The sequence below is a fragment of the Quercus lobata genome, chromosome 11 (genome assembly GCF_001633185.2).
Source record: "Quercus lobata isolate SW786 chromosome 11, ValleyOak3.0 Primary Assembly, whole genome shotgun sequence".
Classification (NCBI taxonomy): Eukaryota; Viridiplantae; Streptophyta; class Magnoliopsida; order Fagales; family Fagaceae; genus Quercus; species Quercus lobata.
Window position 1 is genome coordinate 56,451,169 of NC_044914.1, and position 22,903 is coordinate 56,474,071.

General features: G+C 34.3%; 2 protein-coding genes across 7 annotated transcripts in view; one reads left to right on the top strand and one right to left on the bottom strand.

Annotated features, from left to right (window-relative positions):
• The window catches only part of LOC115968809 (glutamate receptor 3.2-like), a 5,515-nt gene extending 1,043 nt beyond the window's left edge, over positions 1-4,472 (top strand). For 2 of the 5 annotated variants that reach the window (XM_031088314.1, XM_031088313.1), the window contains 5 exons: positions 113-398; positions 570-1,918; positions 2,021-2,298; positions 2,592-3,117; positions 3,794-4,472. In XM_031088314.1, the coding sequence (XP_030944174.1) occupies positions 149-398; positions 570-1,918; positions 2,021-2,298; positions 2,592-3,117; positions 3,794-4,270 (2,880 nt within the window). In that variant the 5' untranslated portion in view covers positions 113-148 and the 3' untranslated portion in view covers positions 4,271-4,472. The remainder of the gene's footprint in view (positions 1-112; positions 399-569; positions 1,919-2,020; positions 2,299-2,591; positions 3,118-3,793) is intronic. The other 3 variants (XM_031088316.1, XM_031088315.1, XM_031088317.1) reach the window with 2 other exon arrangements.
• Positions 4,473-13,636: 9,164 nt separating this feature from the next.
• On the bottom strand, positions 13,637-22,222 carry LOC115968159 (monosaccharide-sensing protein 2). 2 transcript variants are annotated; one of them, XM_031087461.1, is made up of 6 exons: positions 21,926-22,222; positions 21,170-21,297; positions 20,331-20,897; positions 17,429-18,363; positions 16,226-16,413; positions 13,637-14,264 (listed from the first exon to the last, which is right to left on the bottom strand). In XM_031087461.1, the coding sequence occupies exons 2-6, from the start codon at positions 21,246-21,248 to the stop codon at positions 13,820-13,822; spliced, it is 2,214 nt and encodes a 737-aa protein (XP_030943321.1). In that variant the 5' UTR covers positions 21,249-21,297; positions 21,926-22,222; the 3' UTR covers positions 13,637-13,819. The 2 variants fall into 2 exon arrangements, with proteins under 2 accessions (XP_030943321.1, XP_030943320.1); XM_031087460.1 differs by lacking the exon at positions 21,926-22,222 and adding an exon at positions 21,553-21,818.
• Between the last annotated feature and the right edge of the window lie 681 nt (positions 22,223-22,903).

Here is a 22,903-nt window from a genome sequence, read left to right on the forward strand (position 1 = left end):
CTTATAATGCTGATGTGGGAGATATTCAGTGTGTTTTGGACCTTTTGGTAGCTTTGTTTGCAAATTTCCTATGTTTATTTTCATTCTGGCAAGTGTGGTCTGTTTCATTCAGGACAGTCAGCAGTGAGGGTTATCAATTAGTATCACCATGAATCTGGTTTGGCATGTGTCAATTCTTGCTCTCTATATTGGAATATTCTCTGAAGGGGCTTCAAGACCTGATGTAGTTAATGTTGGAGCTCTCTTCACATTTAGCACGATCAATGGGAAGGTATCACGGATTGCAATTAAGGCTGCTGAGGATGACATAAATTCTGATCCAAGCATTCTTGGTGGAACTAAATTGTCTATACTTATGCATGATTCCAACTTTAGTGGATTTCTTGGCATCATTGGGGGTAAACTTTTCTACTTTTCTTTTCGTGAATACTTCTTGCCTGTTTATTTTAGCTGTCTGCTTTCTTCTAAATTTGGCCTCATAAGTACTTGGCTTCTTTTTGTTTGAGTAGAAGTTTATATTTTTGGTTGGATAATAATATTCATGATTCACATTTCTTCATTGATTCCAGCATTAAAGTACATGGAGACTGACACAGTAGCTTTAATTGGTCCACAAAATTCTGTGATGGCCCATGTACTCTCACATCTTGCAAATGAACTCCATGTCCCTTTATTGTCATTCACAGCACTGGATCCCACCCTATCACCTCTGCAATACCCTTACTTTGTACAAACAGCACCCAATGATGAATTCCAGATGACTGCTATTGCTGATATGATTAGTTATTTTCGTTGGGGAGAGATTGTTGCAGTTTATAGCGATGATGATCAGAGCCGAAATGGTATTACTGCTTTAGGTGATAAACTTGCAGAAAGACGCTGCAAAATTACTTATAAAGCAGCACTTCCCCCTGACCCTACAGCAACACAAAGTGACGTTAAAGATCAACTAGTAAAGGTTCAAATGATGGAAGCTCGAGTAATTGTTTTACATACCTACTCCAAAACAGGTCTCCTGGTTTTCGAGGAGGCCCAGAATCTTGGAATGATGGATCGTGGGTATGTTTGGATAGCTTCCACTTGGCTATCTACTGTTCTAGATTCAGTCTCACCACTTCCTTCAAAAACTGCACACTCTATCCAAGGAGTTTTGACACTTCGTCCACACACACCAAATTCAACAAGGAAAAGTGCTTTTATGTCACGGTGGCAAAAGCTGAGTAATAATTCTATTGGGTTCAACCCTTACGGTCTATATGCCTATGATACTGTTTGGATGATTGCTCGTGCAGTAGATTTGTTGCTTGATCAGCAAGGAACAATTTCATTCTCCAATGATTCTTATTTAAATCATGAGGGGAAAGGGACTCTGAATCTTAGAGCATTAAGCATTTTTGATGGGGGGAAGCAGCTGCTTGACAACATATTGCAGACCAATATGACAGGTTTGACAGGACCTATTCAATTTAGTCCTGACAGATCTCCATTCCATCCTTCATATGATATCCTTAACGTGATTGAAACTGGTCATAGGCAGATTGGATACTGGTCTAATTATTCTGGACTATCTGTTGTGACCCCGGAGACACTTTATACAAGACCACCAAACCGTTCTAGTTCGAGTCAGCAATTAGACGGTGTGGTATGGCCTGGAGGAACTACAAAGAAGCCTCGTGGATGGGTTTTTGCAAACAATGGAAGGCAATTGAGAATTGGAGTTCCAAACCGAGTTAGTTATCAGGACTTTGTCTCACGATCACGAGTAAATGGTACTGATACAGTCCAAGGATATTGCATAGATGTCTTCCTTGCTGCCATTAAGTTGCTTCCTTATGCAGTTCCACATAGGTTCATTCTCTTTGGAGATGGTCATAAGAATCCAAGCTACTCTGAGCTTGTAAATATGATCACAACAAACGTGAGCATAATTTAATGAGAAATTATAATTTTTTTTTCTTCTTACAATTACAGATAAAACATTGTATATGGCTCCAATTGATCCCGTGACTTTGTTTCGTAGGTTTTTGATGCTGTTGTAGGTGACATTGCAATTGTCACAAACAGAACAAAGATAGTGGATTTTACTCAGCCATATATAGAGTCAGGACTAGTTGTGGTGGCCCCAGTCAGGAAGTCAAATTCAAGTGCCTGGGCATTCTTAAGACCATTTACTCCATTCATGTGGGCTGTCACAGCAGCTTTTTTCCTTATTATTGGAATTGTTGTGTGGATTCTTGAACATAGAATAAATGATGAATTCCGAGGACCTCCTAGGAAACAAGTAGCCACAATACTATGGTGAGAACCTTGTACATTGGACATATAAGACAGAAATTTTTGTTTACATGTATCAACATATGGCTTTCATGTTTAAGGATAGACCAGCATCTAACTTCTGTTGAATGTGCCAAAAATTTAAAAAAAAAAAAAAAAAATTGTTGTACCTCACATGAATGAACAATAAAAGAACCAGTTATGGTGTATCTAACCTGACAATGTGGTTCAACACAGACAAGTGAATTTTTTGCATCATCTTAACATAGTTCTTTCTGTAATGTCTCATCTGTCATTTTTTTTTTTTAATCTTGCAGGTTTAGCTTCTCTACTATGTTTTTTGCGCACAGTAAGTATTTCCATTTTGACAGTCTACAATATATTACTTTACTGGATCTTAATAGTACCTTACCCAATAGTGCCAACTCTGGATTCTTCAAATTTCCAGGAGAAAATACAGTGAGCACACTTGGTCGTGTTGTGATTATCATCTGGCTCTTTGTGGTTCTCATAATCAACTCAAGCTATACAGCAAGCCTGACATCAATACTCACAGTGCAACAGCTTTCCTCCCCCATCACAGGAATTGATTCCCTGGTGACTAGCAATGAACGGATAGGATTCCAAGTAGGATCTTTTGCTGAAAACTATTTGATGGAGGAACTCAACATCCCAAAATCTAGACTAGTTGCTCTTGGCTCACCAGAAGAATATGCTGTTGCCCTTGAGAACAGAACTGTTGCTGCTGTGGTTGATGAACAGCCATATATAGAGCTCTTCCTGTCAGATCACTGCAAGTTTAAAATTAGAGGCTCAGAGTTCACCAAAAGCGGATGGGGATTTGTAAGTATCTCAACATGTTGATTAATTTAGTTGTCATTTCTACACCTGCTTATACAGTTTATTTTATTATCTTTCAAATTACATGGCCTTGAATAGAAACTTGTGTAAAATTTTAGCTGGATTCTAAATGCTTGAAGGTTGATGTGTGTGCAGGTTAGTTAGCGCAGAAGTGAATTGATAAGTAACTAAAGCACTAACAGTTAAAATTAAAAAATATATAAAATATTTTGTGACAGTATCAAGGTGGATAGAACCATATTCTTTACACAGAGATGGGGTAAACAAAAAAGAATATTTACCATTGAAATAAATGCACTTAGAGCTCGTGTCATACTTCTCTTTAAGAGAAGCTAATGAATGATTGCTTTGAATATAAGATGTTTTCTTTTAAAGGTTGGCCATATCCTGACCCTCACTTTTGTTTCAGTATAAAGCATTTGAAATAGAACACAAAAACCGATATTCATGGCCATTGAACTATATCTTTGCTTGAGTTTTCTAATAACACATCATCAATCTTCTCAGAAACCATAATTTAACTGGGTCATGTCTGTGGGAATTTTTCAGTATATCCTGTGCTCATTATTTCTGACAGTCAATATTGATACCAATATAATCTTCTTAAACGCATTTGTTTAGTTCAATTGATTTTTATACTTTTTGTGTTCTTATTTAGGCATTTCCAAGAGACTCCCCTTTAGCCTTGGACCTGTCTACCGCCATACTCACCCTATCAGAGAATGGTGAACTCCAGAGGATCCATGATAAGTGGTTGTCAAGGAAATCTTGTGGTTCCCAGGCAACAACTAATGAATCAGATCAGCTTCAATTAGAAAGCTTCTTGGGGCTATTTCTCATCTGTGGGGCAGCATGTTTTCTTGCTCTTCTTATATACCTTTGCTTGATGTTATGCCAGTTCAGCCGGCATGGAATTCCTGAAGAATCCGATCCTTCTAGAGGTGCCGGCTCACATTCAGCACGTGTGCGGACATTCCTATCATTTGCTGATGAAAAGGAAGATGTGTACAAAAGCAAGTCAAAAAGAAAACGTGAGGAAATGCTATCAAATAGTCGAGTGAAAGAAGATGAATCTAAGAGAACTCAAATGGACAGTTCTCAGCAGAGGGATGACTGCGAGATTTCAGTTCACTAACAATTTTAATTTGTCCTAATTATATCACTAATTTTCAAGCAAGATATAGGTACAACGGGTTATGAAATTCAAATAGTTTTGCATGTAGAGACCATTTTGTTTGTTATAGTATATACTTCAGCTTGTATTGTTTTAAGTGTTTGATGGTCTACACAAATGTATTTGGTTCAAATATTAATACTCTCTCCTTTGTAAGCATCAACATCGGATGTTCTAAAAATGTCATTTTAACATATCAAAAAAACTACTTTATTATTTTAACATACCGTTTTACAATTTATTATACATCACATCTTCTATTCTTTAATTCTATACATCAAAATAACATATACAAATATTAAAATGCAGACATGTGAGAGGAAAAGAGAGAGTGAGAGAATAAACAATAAATGAGAAAGAGAGAGGGCTCACCAGGGTGAATAAAAAAGCAATAAAAATTTTGAGATTTTGCTACAGTGTCGTTCTATTGATAGAACGATACTATAGCATGTTGGAAAAAATTTTGAGATTTGAAACACTTCATGAAGCTAAGATTTTGGTGTTTAGTGTGTCAAATGTCAAAAAATTGGCATTTGGCACACCTGATGCCAATGCTCTTACAATTCTAAGGCTAAAAGTTTGGAGTTGTTTTCCTTTTATACCAAGGTTAGAGACCCTGCCCTTTAAACCAATGTTTGATTCCATTTCTATTTTGTTCAAATTCGTAATAGTCTGACCATTAAAAGAGACATTTAAAAAATATATAGATTTATATTTGGGATAGAACCATCAAAAGAGAGATAGATAAAAGGAGGATGTTCCTCCACATCTCCATTCTGTATTGTTCGCCGATTATGGCTGATTTCAATGATATTCACAGTCTTCTTTCTCAAAAAATGAAAAAAGAAAAAGAAAAAAGAAAGAGATAGGTAAGAGAGAGAGATAGAAATCAAGGAGAAACTCTCCCTCCATTCAAACATACCCTAAATTACTAGATTAATCTATGGTAAAGGTTTTGACTAATACAAGGTATTACCAAAAATTTTCAAAATATATCAAATTTGCTCTCTAAGTACAAAGACACTTAATACCGTTTAAAAGTTTCCTACTTCAAGTCAACCGATTGCTTATCATTTTTTTAAAACCAAAACAAAACGTCCAATAGCTTGTTTTAGGATGTGTTTGGATATCGTTTATTTTACTGAAACTAAAAACTTATTGTTGAAAGTACTATAGATAAAGATAAAAGTTAGTTGAAATAGTATAGTAAGACCCATAAATAGTACCAAAAAGTGCAACGGGACCATAAATAATAGCAAAAATAAGCTAAATAGTAAAATAATTTTAATTTTTCATCTCAATCCAAACACACACTTAATTGCATAAGTCTCACACTTAGGGTCCGTTTGGATACAGCTGAAAACTGAAAACTGAAACTGAAAACTGAAAAACACTGTAGCGAAATAATTTTTAAATGTGTGAATAGTATCGTGGGACCCATTTTTAATAAAAAAGTTACTGAAAAGTGAAATTTGTGGGTCCGTGAACAGTACACGATGTGCTGTGATTGGTCCAAAAAAATTTGAAAAGTCAAAATTTGCGGCTACTGTTCATTGAACAGTGCATGAACAGTAGCCACAACACCCAAAACGCGTGAAAAAAAAAAAAAAAAAAAAAAAAAAAAAAAAAAAAAGACAAAACGCAAACGCAGTTTTTTTCAGCCGAATCCAAACGCTCTCTTAATCTCACACTATATTATGACAATTTATGCACAATGTAGTATATAGATAGCTAATGCTAAAAATTAGTAGTAAAAAATGGAGAAGAATGTTGGGAATTTTCACAATATCAAGCAATGTTTTTGTTCATAAAAAACAAAAAAAAAAAAAAAAAAAAAAAAAAAAAAAGTAACTTTTATGTTTATTAAGGAGCAAATCAAAATTTTCTTAAAAAAAAAAAAAAAAATAGTAGCACCTAGACATTGATCCAAAATTTAAGGTAGTTTTTTTGTAAATTGTATATTAGCCCCAAAGCCTCTCTCACTCTCACTGTCAACAGTGTTTGTGTGACTGAGTGCTAAGCAGACCAACCCAGATACCCGAACCCGTATTCGCCTCAGTCAAAACCTTCGCTCCTGCCACCGTGGCCAACCTCGGCCCCGGCTTCGACTTCCTCGGCTGCGCCGTTGACGGTCTCGGAGACTTTGATAACCGGGCCTTAGGTAAAGTAGACCTGGTGTTTCTGAATTTTCTGATTATGGAGACAAGTCCTTCATTCAGCTGTGGCGGAAGTACATACATGTTCTATGAATGTGTAATGTTGAGTGTATAATTTTCTTATGTTGTCTGTCTAGTGAGGATTTTCTCCAAAATTCTATTGTCTAGTGTCAAGAGTTTGGGTAACTCAAGCATTAAGGGAAACTAGGCTGTCTTATGTTCTCATGAAATGAAGTAATAATTAGAGGAAAACGTGGTTGCTACTTGCTAGGATTACAAATTTTTGAAGCATAAACTTAAGCCTTAAATGCGTGGCTTAATGGTATTATCATACTAGAAATTAAGCTATGGTTTGGTGATCAATAAAAGCATTCGATCAGAGTTGGAAAAGTGCATCACCTTGAACGAGAAAGAAACTAAATAAAAATGATAATAATGTCTCTCTCCCTCGAATATGATTATGACCCTTTACAGTGCTACTGAATGCGGGTGCAACCAACATCAAATGAAAGAATTTTAGGTTGTTAGGATGTTCTTCAAAACCATTACCGCTTAACCATGCTTAAAATGGACTGGTTTTGTTCATAGGTTTGGCTCTAAGGTCTTCTCTTTTTTCTTTTTCTTTTTGTGATGAATGCTCTTAAGATTTTCTTGCCTAACAATGCGATATAGGCACAGCAGTTCATGAGGTCTCTTAATCCTATCTTATAGTATATAAGGGTCTGTTATCACTTAAATCGTATATTTTTTATATATTAAATAACTTATAATTATTGGTATAGAGTACCAGTACTCAAATACTCAACAATTTTGCTTCTAAACTATAGTAAGATGGTGGTCATTTTTAAATGCTTAAGTTAATACTGACAACCTTAAAATGCTGGTTGCTCCTTGTAAGAAAGCACCTTAAAAAGAAAAGAATGTTGCTCTATGTGGTGTGGTCCTTAGCTACTTCCATCTTTGGGTCTTTAGTTGTGGGACATGGGCCGCCTTCTTTTCCATGGGTTGTTCAGAATGAGGCTGGGTTCTCCCCCCACCCCCTGGCGGCGGGCCTTTGTAGGCCTTTTTTGCATCTAACCCTCCTACCGTTTTCCTTTCTCCCCCCTCTGGCTGTTCTTAATAAAATCTCTCCTTTCATTTAAGAAAAAACAAAAAGAAAGAAGAAGAAGAAGAGAGGATGGATGGACCCAAGCCTCTCCCTTATAGGATTTATAACCTTGGGTAACGGTTGGATATAACCTTTCTTTTTATTTTTTATAATTTAAGAATTGGCGGATGAGAAATTTGAACCTAAATGTTTACTTTGAAAACACTAGAATGTCTCAAATGGATGACTTTTTCGAAAGGTTAACTATTACACAAAATACCATAGGAAGACTTCTTTAGTTTTTTTATTTTTTGTTTATTGATTTAATTTTTAAGAGAGTAAGACTTTTCTTGATCAATCTTCTCAAGATGTGTTGGTATGGTCCTACTCTAACTCATAAAATCATAACAATACAGGTGTAAACGCATTTTTGGTCCCTGCATTTTGACCCTATTTCTATTTTGGTCTTTACATTTTTATTTTACTGCTTTTAGTCCCTTAAAAAAAAAAAAAAAAATCTATTTTGGTCCCTACCATTACTCACTTAACGAAAGTATCCTATGTGGCAAACAGAGTATAGTGCTGACACACTTAATGCTGACATGGTCATTAAAATAACTAGTCGCTAACCCGTGCGATGTACGGGAAATGTATTGAGTACAATATATAATTTAATCTTTGTTTATTTTACTACAACACCAAAATTGAATTTGTAAAATAAAATCATATAGCTAAAACATTTGTTAACAACTATACGTTTCAGACATTTATTAAACTATATTATTATTATTATTATTATTATTATTATTATGAACTTAACAGTATTTTAATATATGATACCAACATGCTTCAAGAAATGTCCACCATTGAAAACAATTTCGAAAACAAACTCAACTAAACAATTTGATGAATAAATATATTACAATCTATAATATAAGCCAAGAAATAAACTTTGAAACCAATATGAACAAAATCCACGTCAAACAAAACCATTTCGTTCTTAAGAATATGACTCACTAAAGTCATGAAAAACATAGGGTTCATTACAAAAAAAAGCATCTTTAGTCTTTATAGATTTTGCCTAAGTACCCAGATACAATGACACATACTTACACAAAAATCATTAAAGAAAAAATTAAATAACATACACAACATGTACATACGCTGTGAAAGTAAAAATAAGAAAAACAAAAGAGACGTAAACACGGACAATTAAAGAAAAATATATAGGAAAAATAAGTTAGGAATAGAAATATAAGATAAAGATGGGTTACCCTCAAAAAGAATAATCCATGGATATTCATTGAAATCTTCTAGATAATTTCTGATAATAGAAAAAATAAAACCCAAAAGTTGTGATGTTAAAACTTCCAAAAGGCCAAAAAAAAAAAAAAAATTTAAAATCAGAAGATTCAAAGTTTCAAAAGTATTGAAATAAAACAATATATATATATATATATATATAATTACGTAATAGAGAAATACAATAGAAATAAGGGAATCCATGATTATAGCTTTTCTACTATTGAAATTAGTCAGACAATTAAATGTATTGCAAAAAATTAACTTAAAAATTCATATGTAAACCAAACAATTAGAAGATTTTGAGCCAAGAATTTATTAAAACAAAACAAAAATTATGTGACTACATAATGGAGAAATATAATAAACAAAAAAAATATGTCTACACAACATAGAAATATTAGAGAAATATGAGTTACCTTTTAAATGTTAAAATTTAAAATATTAAAACTTTTAAAAGGTTAAAAAAATTTAAAGATTTAATTAAAAGATTCAGGCCCAACAATTAAATAAACAAAACAACAATTGACAAACTTATAAGAAAAAGCAACAAATCTATAATTTTTATTGAACAAATTAAATAACCCTAACCTTGATGCATTGACCGAAGAAGGAGAGGAGTTCAATACATAAGTGGAATATGTGAATTGTAAAGCATGTGCCGCCCTAAAAAAAAATCTTGAAGAAAAATAAGTTTTAAGAAGAAAATTGTGTTTTGGGACTTAGGTTTTCTACGCAAGCAATTCTTAAATAGGAGAGAGTAGAGGCGGTGGGAGAGTGTCCTTATTTGGCTAGAAGTCTAATTTGCATTGGAAAAAGAAAACAGTGATGAGGTGGAAAATTTAATTTAATTTAAATATTGTGCTGACGTGAAAAATTGTGGGAGTTTTAAAAGTTTCGGTTATATATATATATATAGATAATAATAAATTTTATTTGTTATTTATTAAATGTCACGTCAGATTTACGTTAACTAAGAATTTTAAAAAATAATTTATCAATTTTAACAAAATAAAAAAAAATGAAAAAACAGAATTAAAAATCAACAACACATGATTAAAGATTTGACATCCTCTTCATCAAAAACACACAAGAATACAAACCCAAAAAAAATCATACAAACCCAAAAAATCAAACACAAGAACACAAGATAATCAAACCCAGAAAAATCATAAATGAATATTGTACAAAACAAAATCAATCCACATATATACATGAACAAAATACCCACAAAATCGAACAAACTCAGCTCAATCTCTCAACCATACCAACAACAAACACAACTCCCACCCAAATTTGAACAAAATACCCACAAAACCACTAAGATTTGGGATTTTCAGCTTTGAGAGAGAGAGAGAGAGAGAGAGAGTAGGAGAGTTTGGGGAAGAGATTTTGAGCTCGGAGAGAAGAGAGTTCAAGGAAGAACATGAACAATCATGTTCCAGTGAAGAACATGTTTTCCAAAAATATAATGAAAAGAATATTTTATTTTATTTTAAAAAAAAATCATAAGTTTATTTTAATTATTTTATTTTATTTTTTCTAATGTGGCTTTTTTTATATATATTAAAATGCTGATTTGTCATTTATTAATTGCCAAATATATTTTTTTTATTTTAATAGTCACATCAGCATTAAGTATGCTAGCACTATATTTCATTTGCCACATAAAATACTTCCGTTAAGTGAGTAACGGTAGGAACCAAAATTGAATATTTTTTTCATTTAGGGACTAAAGGCGTTAAAATAAAAATGTAGGGACCAAAATAAAAATAAGGTCAAAATGTAGGAAAATAAAAGTGTATTTATGCCAACAATATATTGTGAACAGTGCATATAGTGTGCTACAATTCCAACAAATTTATACTCTTAGGACACGTTTGGTACACTATAATGATTATTACATGGGAATAGGAATAAGTATTACAAGGAATACATTAAGTTGGAGAGTAATAAGTATTACTATTCATTAGTTTAGTGATCGTTTAAGAATAGAATCCCAAATAGGCATCCACAATTTAGTAGAGTATAAAAAGAAGGTGTAATTAAATCATTTTTAAGTCAAATTTCCTAAAATACACTTATTTTAGGGTGTTCAAAATAGAACTAATAATTAACAGTAAGGAAAATTTATTTTCTTTCCTTTTGAAGATGTGGCAACTAATTGCTTTTTAGGAAAATTTTTTAAAAAGTTATTACATAAGGTAAAAGAATAGATATTCAGTACTTTTGATAAGGAATAGTTATTCCTCATTTTGAAGAGTAGCTATTCATAAGGAATAATTATTCATTATAATAAAAACATAACCAAACAACTAAATAGTTATGCCATAGTAATATCTATTACATTATAGTGTCTATTACAGTCTACCAAACGTGTCCTTAGTCCCAGCCTAAAAATGTTGTGGAGATAAGGCTGAAATGACTTTCCATTTATATATATATATATAATTGCATGGATGTTATGTATGGATTAAAATGATATTTTTGCCTATCTATATATATATATATATATATATTATTGATAAGTTCTTTTAAGAGAAAAATACACCTAAAATCAATCACCTTGGACTTATAGGAAACTAAATGATTTAATAAAATCTTGCTTATATTCTCTGATCCCCTTCTTCCTTTTTGCAAGTGTTTTCGATCTTGGATTGACAATACAAATGTATACGTCCTCATTTGGCGTTGTTTAAGGGAACGAGACAATTTCCTTGATAATGATTGCACAAAAAGATCCAACCTATATATACCCCCCCAAAAAAAAAAAAAAAAAAAAAAAAAACCACCTAAGGCTTCATAGAGACCTTCAACAAGGTTGTGAAAAGTATCTCGCAGCCGACAATCGAGACAACACATCGAGTAGGGGTAGATGATTTGCAGAGTTAGAGGCACATGAAAAGTTGAGATGATAAGTACCCCATGTCCATGGAAATCAATTAAGCATGAAGAGGTGAGTACTGACTACCTTCCTCTTGTCCAAATTTTTTCTTTAAGAATATTGCAAAATGCAGTTAAAGACAATGATAATGGTTTATGTTATTGTTACTAACATTTAATTGAATTATTTCTTATGTTAATTTTTCCATAACTATCGAATTATCTTCAATATTTAAATAAAAATTATAATTTTATAATTTTTTTTTTTTGGGAAAAAAATATCAAATTGTAAAAAAAAGAAAATTAATTGAAAATTAATGATACACAACCATATCCCTTCCGATGATATGGTATTAATTTGGATGATTTAATTGGTAGTTTTCCTTCAATTATTGTAAACTTGATTATCGCACTTATACTGTTATAGATCTATCTAAGTAAACCGCCATATTAAATAATAATACACGCTTTTTACTATGGTTTAATTAGCATACATATATACCAACCCAGTTGGATTGACTCGATTGATACCTCCCCAAGTCTTAAGGCTCGGGGTTTGGGAGGAGGGGACTAAGGTTCAAGTGCTATACGGTGCAACTTAGTCAATAAATAAATAAAAATAAAATAACATAAACACATAGCAATTAAGAGAAGATAATAAAAACTGATTAGCTTTTAAGGGAGTCTCACTGGCTACTCCATTTTTTGAAGCATGCGCAGAAGGTTAGAGCCAAATATAGGCCGAATGCAGTTGTCTCACCAAATTTTGATATCCCAATTATGGGCATTAAAAAGGGTTGAGCCAAGTTTTCTTTTATGTTATTCCTTTTGTCAAATCTTAGAACCTTATACTTCCTTCTCTTTGTCAAATCTTAGAACCTTATACTTCCTTCTCTAAAGCAACTAGAGGATGAGTTACCATGTTTAATCAGTCTTGAAATCCGGCCTATCACCTTTAGGGGCCAACGTTTTTTATTACTCCATAGCAGCATGATTATCATCTTATCACTTGACATGGCGCTAATATTAGGTATTTGCTAAGATTGATAAAAGATTTTTCAATTACTAATGGGACACTTAATAATTGGGTCTCTTTCAATCCTAAACTAAGAAATTATTACGTGATACAAAGAAAAATAGTCCAATCCTTTTGCATCGAAGACTTCACACCGGCTAGTCCCAACAGTTTAGTAATTTGTTAGACTAGTTTTCTCTTGGTTGCTTATGTATGGCAGATTTGTAAGAGCCATTATAGATGACTTCAAAGAACTCTTCAATGATATACATATTAAATTCATGCTTGTAATCCTCTAAAGTTCGACAAGATCATATGAAAGCATATGGGAATCTCATTGTACATTCCACTATTGTTATGAGTTGGAGCATAGCCCAAACTTTGCTTTTTTTTATACACCTAAAATTTTTAACTTAGCATCTAGAAAACCAAACAAGTGGATCTTTGGGTTTTGTTGTTTGTGTGCAATGTTTATCTGCTGAGGAAGCCATGCATGTCATCGTCTCATTTGTGGGCCAATGTGACTATTTTTCCCCCCTGAATGGCTAATGTCATTGGAATTGCTCATATCATGCTCAAGGCCTCAAGGGGATAGATGGATTTTAACTGGGCATGCATACATTCTAATCTCTAGTAATAAAAATTGAACTCATTACAAATTTGGTAAGGTTTTCCTCTGGCCCTTCTTGTTGCTCAGTTTTCATGAGAATTGCACATTAGCACCTCCCCTAAATGCAAACAAAAAATTTGCAATACACACTTCTCCCACTGTAGTACATTTTCCAAAAAATCATCCTCATCCCCCAAGCTGGCAACACCTCTGCCATCAGCCTAGCATAACAAGAAGTCATTCAACAGTTTCATTTTTGAAACAAGAGCACAGCTACTATAAAGTCATTCATTTCAGCCATAAACTAATGTTTACAAGAAAAATATGATACTTTTTTTTTATCCTACAGAAATCAAGCTTCCCATAACCCAAAAAGTATATGATAAAAAAAACTGACCCAAATGAAAGCAGAAAGACGAACACTAGTCAAAATTTTCAATACATCATGGCAACCAAGTTAATTTTTCTTGGTGTCTGCAGTCTGCTTAGCACCAACTGAGAAGAACTCGGTAATCACTTCAAGTGGCATACCCTTGGTTTCAGGGACTTTAATGAAAACAAACACCCATGATATGAGGCACACAATCGCATACAAACCAAAAACACCGGCGAGGCCAATGGATTTGAGCATCACTGGGAGTGTGTAGGTGACAATGATGTCACCTATCCAAAATGTGAGGGCACATATGGCAATGCAGAGGCCACGAACTCGGGTGGGGAAGATCTCTGCACAGAGAATGTTGGGGACTGGCCCAAACCCCATGACAAAGAAGCAGAAGTAGAGAATAACACTAACAGTTGAGATTGATGCATTCACAACACTGCCCATATCCACAAGACTTCCAAGGACTAGGATGACAAGAGATAGTATCAAGATAGGGATTGTGGTAAGCAACAAAGTCCTGCAATGGGAAAAAACGAAAAACAAACCGTGAGATGAACCAAAACATGAAAGAACAAAAGCAATTAAAGGAAAATGTACACAAATTCACATCAAACTAACAAACTCAAATTAGCAGAGTTAAGATATTGATTTTATATGACATGACATATTTGCATTTAGTGGCATCTTTCATATCATCCATTCATGCAAACATCTTTGTAGACATCCTTACAATGAAATGAATGTCAAGGACTTTGGAAGCCCCTAATGTTACTCATCATCACAAACAACAGGAAAACTTCTTCGTTCAAGCAAAATTTTGCAGATTCCAGTACATGTGCAGCATTTATTCCCAAGGAAAAAAACAAAGACACAAAATTAACACTTATTGCGACTCCAGCTGCACATAAAACATTACAAGACTCTAAACAAAGTTCAACAGGAAATCAGCAGGAAAAGAAAAGGCAATAATTGTTCTCTCAAAGTCCCAAGTCTTCTTGGCTAGTCTCTAGAAACGATTCTGTCACTAAATGACTGTCCAGCCTAGATACTGATCCAAATGGGTCATTCAAGAACTTCAAAAAGAGAACCATCCACTCATGCCTCTTACCATCAGTTAGGAATTTTGCATTACTTAAACATGATAGTTAGAATATAAATATTAACCAACTGTGCAATGGTGAAAAATGAAAGAGATTAAAACTAAGTTCTTGTTTTTTTCAAGTTGTAGCTGAAATTCACAAAATATTTTGTGACTAGGAAACATGACACACAAATCTACATATATGTACAAGTTTCCTGAGTACCACCATACTCGGGAAGCTAATCACCATTCCATTTTGTTTATTCACCATAGAAAATCCAACCTTTTATGGAAGGTCATTTTTATCTTTGAAAAAAAAAATTATTATTAATGTCCAAAAATGCTCTTCTTAATTTAAGCTATAATAAAACAATGGGAGTATTGACTTTTCAAATAAAGGTAGGCTAGGAAAGTTATGGAAATTGTGTCTATTAACTTTTCATAGCAGACAATATATTTGGACATCCTAAATTGAAATGATGGACAAACACAACATGATGGAGGGAGTAATATATAAGACATGCATTTGAGTGGAAAAGAAAATATCTTTGGGTTTTTTTTTGATAAGTAGCCATGATGGTTAAAATAGAGATGGATTGTCTTTGGGTTTTCTCATAACTGAAGCAAATTAAAATGGGGACAGTTGTTGGGCAGACCTTTTAATGGGGCGACCCGCCTCGTACACAGCCTAAACAGGGTCAATCCTCCTAGAAGTCAATGATGAATGAAAAATTGCTTTTTCATTAAGGGGTTAGATTGATCAAGAGAGAAGCCCATTAATGATGAACATATATCTGTGATTCAATGGTACAGATACCTTTTTTTTTTAACAAGTCCCACCAATGTCAACCACATTATGTACTCATTATTTTCATCAGGGGTTAGTGTATGTCCATGCATAACTAGAATAAAGAACAAATTCACATGTGCAGCAACAAATTATATGAACCATCTAACCCAAACCTGACACAGACCGATGCATCAACCTGATCATATCCCAATATGGATAGGACTGATGGAGATCTAGTTTTTTATTTATTATAATTCGATAATTACCAAGTTTACAACAATAAGGAAGGGGGGATTTGAAACTTAGACCTCTCCATTGGAAACACCAGAAAGTGCCATGAATCTAGGTAACATGTTTCATTGCCAGTTATAACTCAAAAAGGCGCGAACAATCAACAAAACCACCTAAGGAACATTTTATGAATTTCAAACAAGAGCTACAATTATACAACTGGGTACAAAGAATAAAAATTTAGGCTTTTACCTTCTGAAAAAAATATCTATTATCATATGGCAACAGACATTTTTGTCCTCTCAACAAAGTTACTAAACCATATACTTATCAAAAAAGTTACTAAAGAATATGGACAAAAAGAGGAATAAAGTACCTCCTGCCAGAGACATCCATGAGCCTCATGGCAACAGCTATAGCAGGAAGCATCAACAAAGTTGTTATTGCACTAATAAGTAGAGATGCAGAAGACGAACTAAGGCCCAAGTTTGAAAGAAGAACTCCAACACCTGCCTGGTCGAGAATTTGAGGTGTGTAGTACAGAACCCCATTTATGCCGGAGAACTGCACATATAAGAAAAAATATAAGAAGCAGGTCAGACAAAAATGAAACAGAAAGTAACATTCAGGAAATGGTTTTCTCCAGTAACAAGGTCAGTACACCACAAAATCCTAAAAATTATGGGTAAAAAAAGGGTTGTACCTAGTGCACAAAAATCCCACTTTTGTGAGGTATGAGAGAGGTGATTGGTAGGCAACCTTACTGTCCCCCTATTTTTTGGAGAGATTAAATATTTTCTAAAAAAAATCATGAAAATTTTCATTTTGGTAATATGTTGCAACAAAAAATAGCAATTTTTTAATTTATCAGGAAGAAAAGAGAAGAACCCAATTCCCTATTTGATTCTTTCTATTTTATCAAGAAGGCTTCAAATACAATGATTATAAGCCAGTTGCACATAAAATTTAATTTATTGCATTTGAGACTAAGGTTTTTTTTTTTTTTTTCGTAGTAAGGTAGTCAACCCTTCCCTGAATTATTCCCACACAATCTTGGATAGTCACCAACAATACACTTCTGCTTCTTGCTACTAGCATGGAGACTTTCCTGCTATATTCTTCTCCAACTCCAGATGAGTCACAAAACCAAAAAAAATGCCAAGTTCAGATTCATCAACATTCATGAGAGTTTTATTTTTATTTATTTATATATTTTTGTGGATAGATAACGAGTACTTTGTCAACATTCATGAGTTTTGCTTTGTAATGACTCATAATTCTTATACAGTAGATGTTATGCATGCAACACAATGCATTCAAACACACATATATTTCATTAGTTAATTAGTCCTTTAGCAGCTTGTAGAAGAATAAATTGTACCTAGCCTGTTCAATTTCCCAAAAAACCTAAAAAACGGCTGCTACCTAGAAAACAAAAATAAAGATTTGCAAAGGAGAGGATAGCAGGAGATGCTTTACCATGCTGCATGCCGTTAACTAGAAAGACCAATAGACATACATCGTTTAAAATTCAAATAAAAAGAAACTATAAGTTCTCCAGTAGATACTATTTTTTTACCTGCTGAAGTATTTGAAGTCCCACCCCAACAGCCAATGCATGTTTCACACCTGGTTCAAAAAGATCACCCCAACTTGGCCCTTTTGCAGCAACTTCGGATGGGTGTACCATAGCTGGTCCAACTGTATGCTGCTTCATAAGATCTTCAGAATAAAGAGCAGGTTGACTTACCAAAGCAGCAGCCTGGATAACCTCACCATCTGGTGTGGCATCAACACCAGGAATAGAAACTAGAGACCCACGCACAGATCCAGGTACACTCTCCTGGTGCAAATAAATTCTTTTAAACCCTCCTTCTTTCTTGCCATCTTTGCCTTCTCTCTCAGACCATTTCCATGCCAGCTGCCAACCGCCACCAATCCCCATGCTACTGACTGGTTCTTGTGTAGTACTGCCATGCCTCATGCTTGAAAGGCTGCCATGGGGAGGTGGGCCCAACTCCTTTTCTAGGCTTGTCGTCTGACGTGAGATCAATGGACTATGCAAATTGTCATCAGAATCACCAGCAGCAGCATCAGATACATACTCCTCACCCTCTCTGGCAAGACTCTCTTCATCCCACTCTTCCTGTCTCGGTTGATTTCCACCTCCAACGCTGAACATGCTGCCAAAGTGTGGAAAAAGCATGCTTCGCATGCTTCCTGCTTCAGGGAGCTTCTCATGGACACTGCCAAAGAGGGTTACAAGAGGATCTACAAGACCGCTACGACTTGCCATGCTTCCATGCCGAGACACAAGGCCAACAGTACTCTGTCTTGTAACAGGTCTGGCAATCCAGGAGAGACCCTCTTCAGGGCCATATAACTTAATTTGATCTTTTTCACCAGAGGGATCCTGGTCATCATCCATAATCTCATTGTCTGGGCCAATAATGTACTCCTCGATAGATGTTTCAGCCCCAACTCCAAGACCCTCTACTAGTAAAGCCATCTCACCTGTTCATTTGAAGAGGATACACATTATACAAATCTTAGTTATCAGATAGTCAATATAATGAAGCAAATGGCAGGCACTGATTGAGTTTTCCACACTGTTCTAAAAGCAAAAGAATAATCTGAAACATTACCAGAGATGTAAATCAAGCAGTACTACAAAGGAGCAAAGTTAGGAAACAGAAATCACATGCCCAAAAAAGGAACAAGACCACCAATAAAAATTCAATTGTTGTTCTTGATTTGTTTTTTTTTTTTTTTTAAGAGAAGAAAGATAAATAATTATTGTTGTTGAATTTAAATGGCCAAGTTGTTGTAAATCCAAACAAATATGGCTCTTTTTATCCTTTCTTAAAGGCCTATGGAGGCAATCAAATATGTTGTAATTTATGGCATAAACATTCTATTCCACACATCTGAAGGCACAAATATACCAACAGACGCAATATATAATGTTATGCACTGATATGATGCTTTGAAGAAAGCATCGGAGGGACTTGAGAAAGTAAACATTGGGAATTCAAACTCCAACAATTCTCATATAGTATTTTATAAAATAGAAGCCTTGTGATAGACCAAAATGAAGCCTCACTTTATACAAGTACTTGCATACATACATGTGAGCAAATGCTAAAGCCTCACTTCTCTCTCTCAAAAAGCCAGATATTTCTTATTCATATTCAGCCTTCAAAATGCCCAAAAAAATAATGTAAAATAAGTTAAATATATCAACTCAGCATTGACTTTATTGTGAAAACTAAGCAAAGAATTTATACAGACATCAAGCAACAATTATATCACTCAATAACACCTAAGAACTTTAGATGTCCTGTATTGGAAAAGTATGACACTTTCCACAAATTGAAGATGAAATCAAGGATGACTGGTTGGAGTAAATCAAGGGATCGGACCAAGCAATTATATTCATAAGGAAATTCAAAATCAAAATATACATGTAATAAATTGGTAGTTGACCTATTTTCAAATTCGGTAAATCTCATTATAAATATGAATTCCATTGTAATGTTTGATCAATCAAGTGAATGAAAGATGTAGTCCTTTGGCTTTTGGTGTTGTGGACTTAGGTCTTAGTGATCGAACCATGTTAATCTCTTCCATTTTTCCCTCTATCTCATCTTCTATTTACATTCCATAATATTTCAAATGTTGACATGGCATCAAAGCAGATCAACTGGACCTTGCTTGAATCTCTTCACTCACATTATTTTCTTCTTGTTGGAGATTTCTAATATAAAAATATTGTTAATTGTTTTTTATCATCTACCCCCTTTCTTTTCATCCTAGTTTTAATAGGAAATATTACCATTTCTTCATGCATATTGGTAATTTTACCTATGCAATTCTCATTCCTAGTACCTCAATAGCAAAGGATATTTGTCCCATCAATATTATAATGACATCTTCATAGGAGGATTTCTAGCAGATTTCTCATTGAGGGGTTGCCATTTTAATAGCATTATTTTTATGTTCCCTTGAGTTACTAAAATCGGTTCGTAAAAAGTATTCCCTTATTGGCTTATTTTCTTGAAACCCAAAAGGTTCTGGTAGACATAGTTTTAAGCTTTGGATTCAATTTCTACAAGTTGTGCATTTCATCAAAGATTAATACACATCTTGAGGGGGTGTTAGAAAAGTATGACACTTTCCACAAGTTGAAGATGAAAATAAGGAATTGATTGGTTTTTGGTGTTGAGGACATAGGTCTTAGTGACTGAACTGCATTTATCTCTTCCGTTCTCACCTTATTTTTATATTCCATAACAATTCAAATTTTGCCATTATAAATGAATTATTCTAGTTCAATCTCAAAGTAAAATCTAAAAACCCATAACTAAGCATCTATAAACAAAAACTCCCACATGAACAGCAAAGTTCCATGAAAGAAAATCAAGTTTGTGAGTCGAGGCGACAACCAATAATGTACATGAAAACAGCACAGAACAACTAACCAGAGACATCTTCTCTGCCACGCAGCCTCTGCAAAACCTGCTTGGCCTCAAGCATACGCCCTTTACTAACAAGCCACCGCGGAGACTCAGGCAAGAAGAATACTGTCAGTGCAAAGTAAACAAGAGAAGGAACAGAAAGAACCCCCAACATCAACCTCCAGCTAGGTGATTGCATCAATGACATCCCAAACACCATGCAATATGACATAAACATTCCCCCAGAACCAGAGAACTGAGGTAAAGTATTCAGTAATCCCCTTATTTCAGGCGGTGCAGTCTCAGATATATAAACAGGAACGAGAGTAACAGACAAACCAATTCCAAATCCATCTAAAAGTCTAGCAAACAATAGCACATAAACATTGGGAGACCACAACATTACAAGACCACTAATAAAATAAAGGACAGATGAGATTATCAGCAAAGGACGGCGGCCTAGCCAGTCTGCTATGGCTCCAGAAAATGTTGTAATCAAAGTGGCTCCAATAAGTGACATGGCCACGATTAGCCCTTCTACAGTGGGTTCACTCTCTAATTTGAATTCCCTCTTTATGTACAAAACAGCCCCTACATCAAAAACAGAAAAAGCCTTTCAAGAATGAGATTTAGTAACCAAATCTTATATGCTTTTACAAAGAAAAGGTTGAAACTTCGGTCATATCAAGGAAAGATAAGGATTACCCAGATTCAATTATTAGTACAGAAAACAAATCCAAATCATATAAATCTCTGAATCACAAAACTGCAACTTGTCCATCTAAAGAATCTGACTTTTAATCATGAAAAGACAATAGAAAAGTACTTCAAGCCTTTAAAACGTATCTCAAACAGTATATTACCTGCGATAGTAGCATTATCCCATCCCTGCAGTAAGTTTCCAACAGCAGCAGCAACAGCCACAAGCACAGCTCCACTCATTTTTAATAGAAATTTGATAGCAACTCCTCTAACTCAATTATGAACAAACCTGAAAGATGAAAATCCAGATCACAGATCAAACAATCAAAAGCTATTCATGTTAACCCAGTCCAACAAATTCAACAACAAACTGATCTATTATGTGTGAACACCTGTATGGTGCAGGGAATCCAATGAATCACTGATTTAATACCAATCACTAAAATAAAGCAATCAAAAAAATCGAGTGAGACAGAAGAATTAAATTAAACCCCATTATCTAAATCCAACGGGAATACAAAACCAGTGGCTTTGGCTATACCACCTTTCAGAGAGGTATCATAGGATCTAGAAAAAGCCAGGAGCCTATGCAATCACTTAGGCGTCAAAAGCTTGGTCTAAACTCCCAAGGGTCTAGAAAATTTGAGATTTTTATCACCGAAACGAAAAAAAGGTAGTGATTTTATTCGCCAGAGAGAAAAGGCCAAGTGAAACAGTGGCAAGGCTTTTAGAACAAAGACACCTGCCCCTTATGGCTCTCTCTTTGCCCAGCACGTAAGCTTCCTCATCGTATTTTCCAGTTATACGTCACTCTCTATCCCTTTCTCACGCTCTATTATTTTGCTTCGACCAAAAAACAACAATATACAAAATTTATAAATTTAAAAAAAAAAAAAAAAAAAAGTTAGTACCTTTACCTTGTATTTGTGTTCAGAATTCAGATTGGTAAAGAGAAGCAATAATGGAGAAGAAGGCAGAGGCAGTAATGACTAAAACGTTAATGGGGTTTTTGAGGGATCAGACCAAAATAGTTCCTGAATAGATGGCGGAATCTTCTGCTCTGGACTAATGAATTGTAATGCTTTGTAAGTTGTAACAACCTAAATTATTGAAAAAGCCAAAAAAGGACAGTGTATATTTGTGTTTGCAAAATACTTTATGTATCTGTGTGAGCTGTTTTTTGTGATTTGGCATGCGCACTTGCTCAGCACAAAGATTTTTTTTTTTATGTGACTGTTTCAGTGCTCTATAGAGGTATTGACGACCAAAAGGACAAAAAAAGCCACCATAATAAAAGACCCAAGTAGTGAGGAGAACAAGTTGTGCTGTGTGTTCTAAAAATACCATGTCATAAAACAAAATAATGTGACTAGGAGGCATCGACTTCACCAAACTTCGGCTCCAAAACCAAACGACATTAGTTTAGTTCCTATACAATTTGCGGACGAAGATTTTAATTACCAGTCTACTTCTTGGGTTACAAATAACTTTTACAACCGTATGAGGATTCTCGGAGTTTGTCTCACTTTTCTTTGTGTTTCAACTCTTTTTTCCTTCTCTTTTTACAAGATTCAACGAACTTGTGAAAATTTTATGGCTAAGAAAAAGATGGGAGTTTGCAATTTAAAAACATTTGTTTGTTTGACAAAAGCATAACTATGTCTAGACTAGAAGAAATGTAGCTTAAACGGTTATACTTGAACCAAATAAGTCAAAAATAAACTAAATTAGTAGAGAAGATATTATAATAACATTGTGATATTATAAATCTATAATTGTCTTAATTACCTTTATTTATTTATTTAATAGTAACTAGTTGAGAGTAAAAATATGATTAAATAATTAGAGTTGTCCACTCACGGGGTATGTCATGGCCTTGGCTGCGTGGGCGGGCT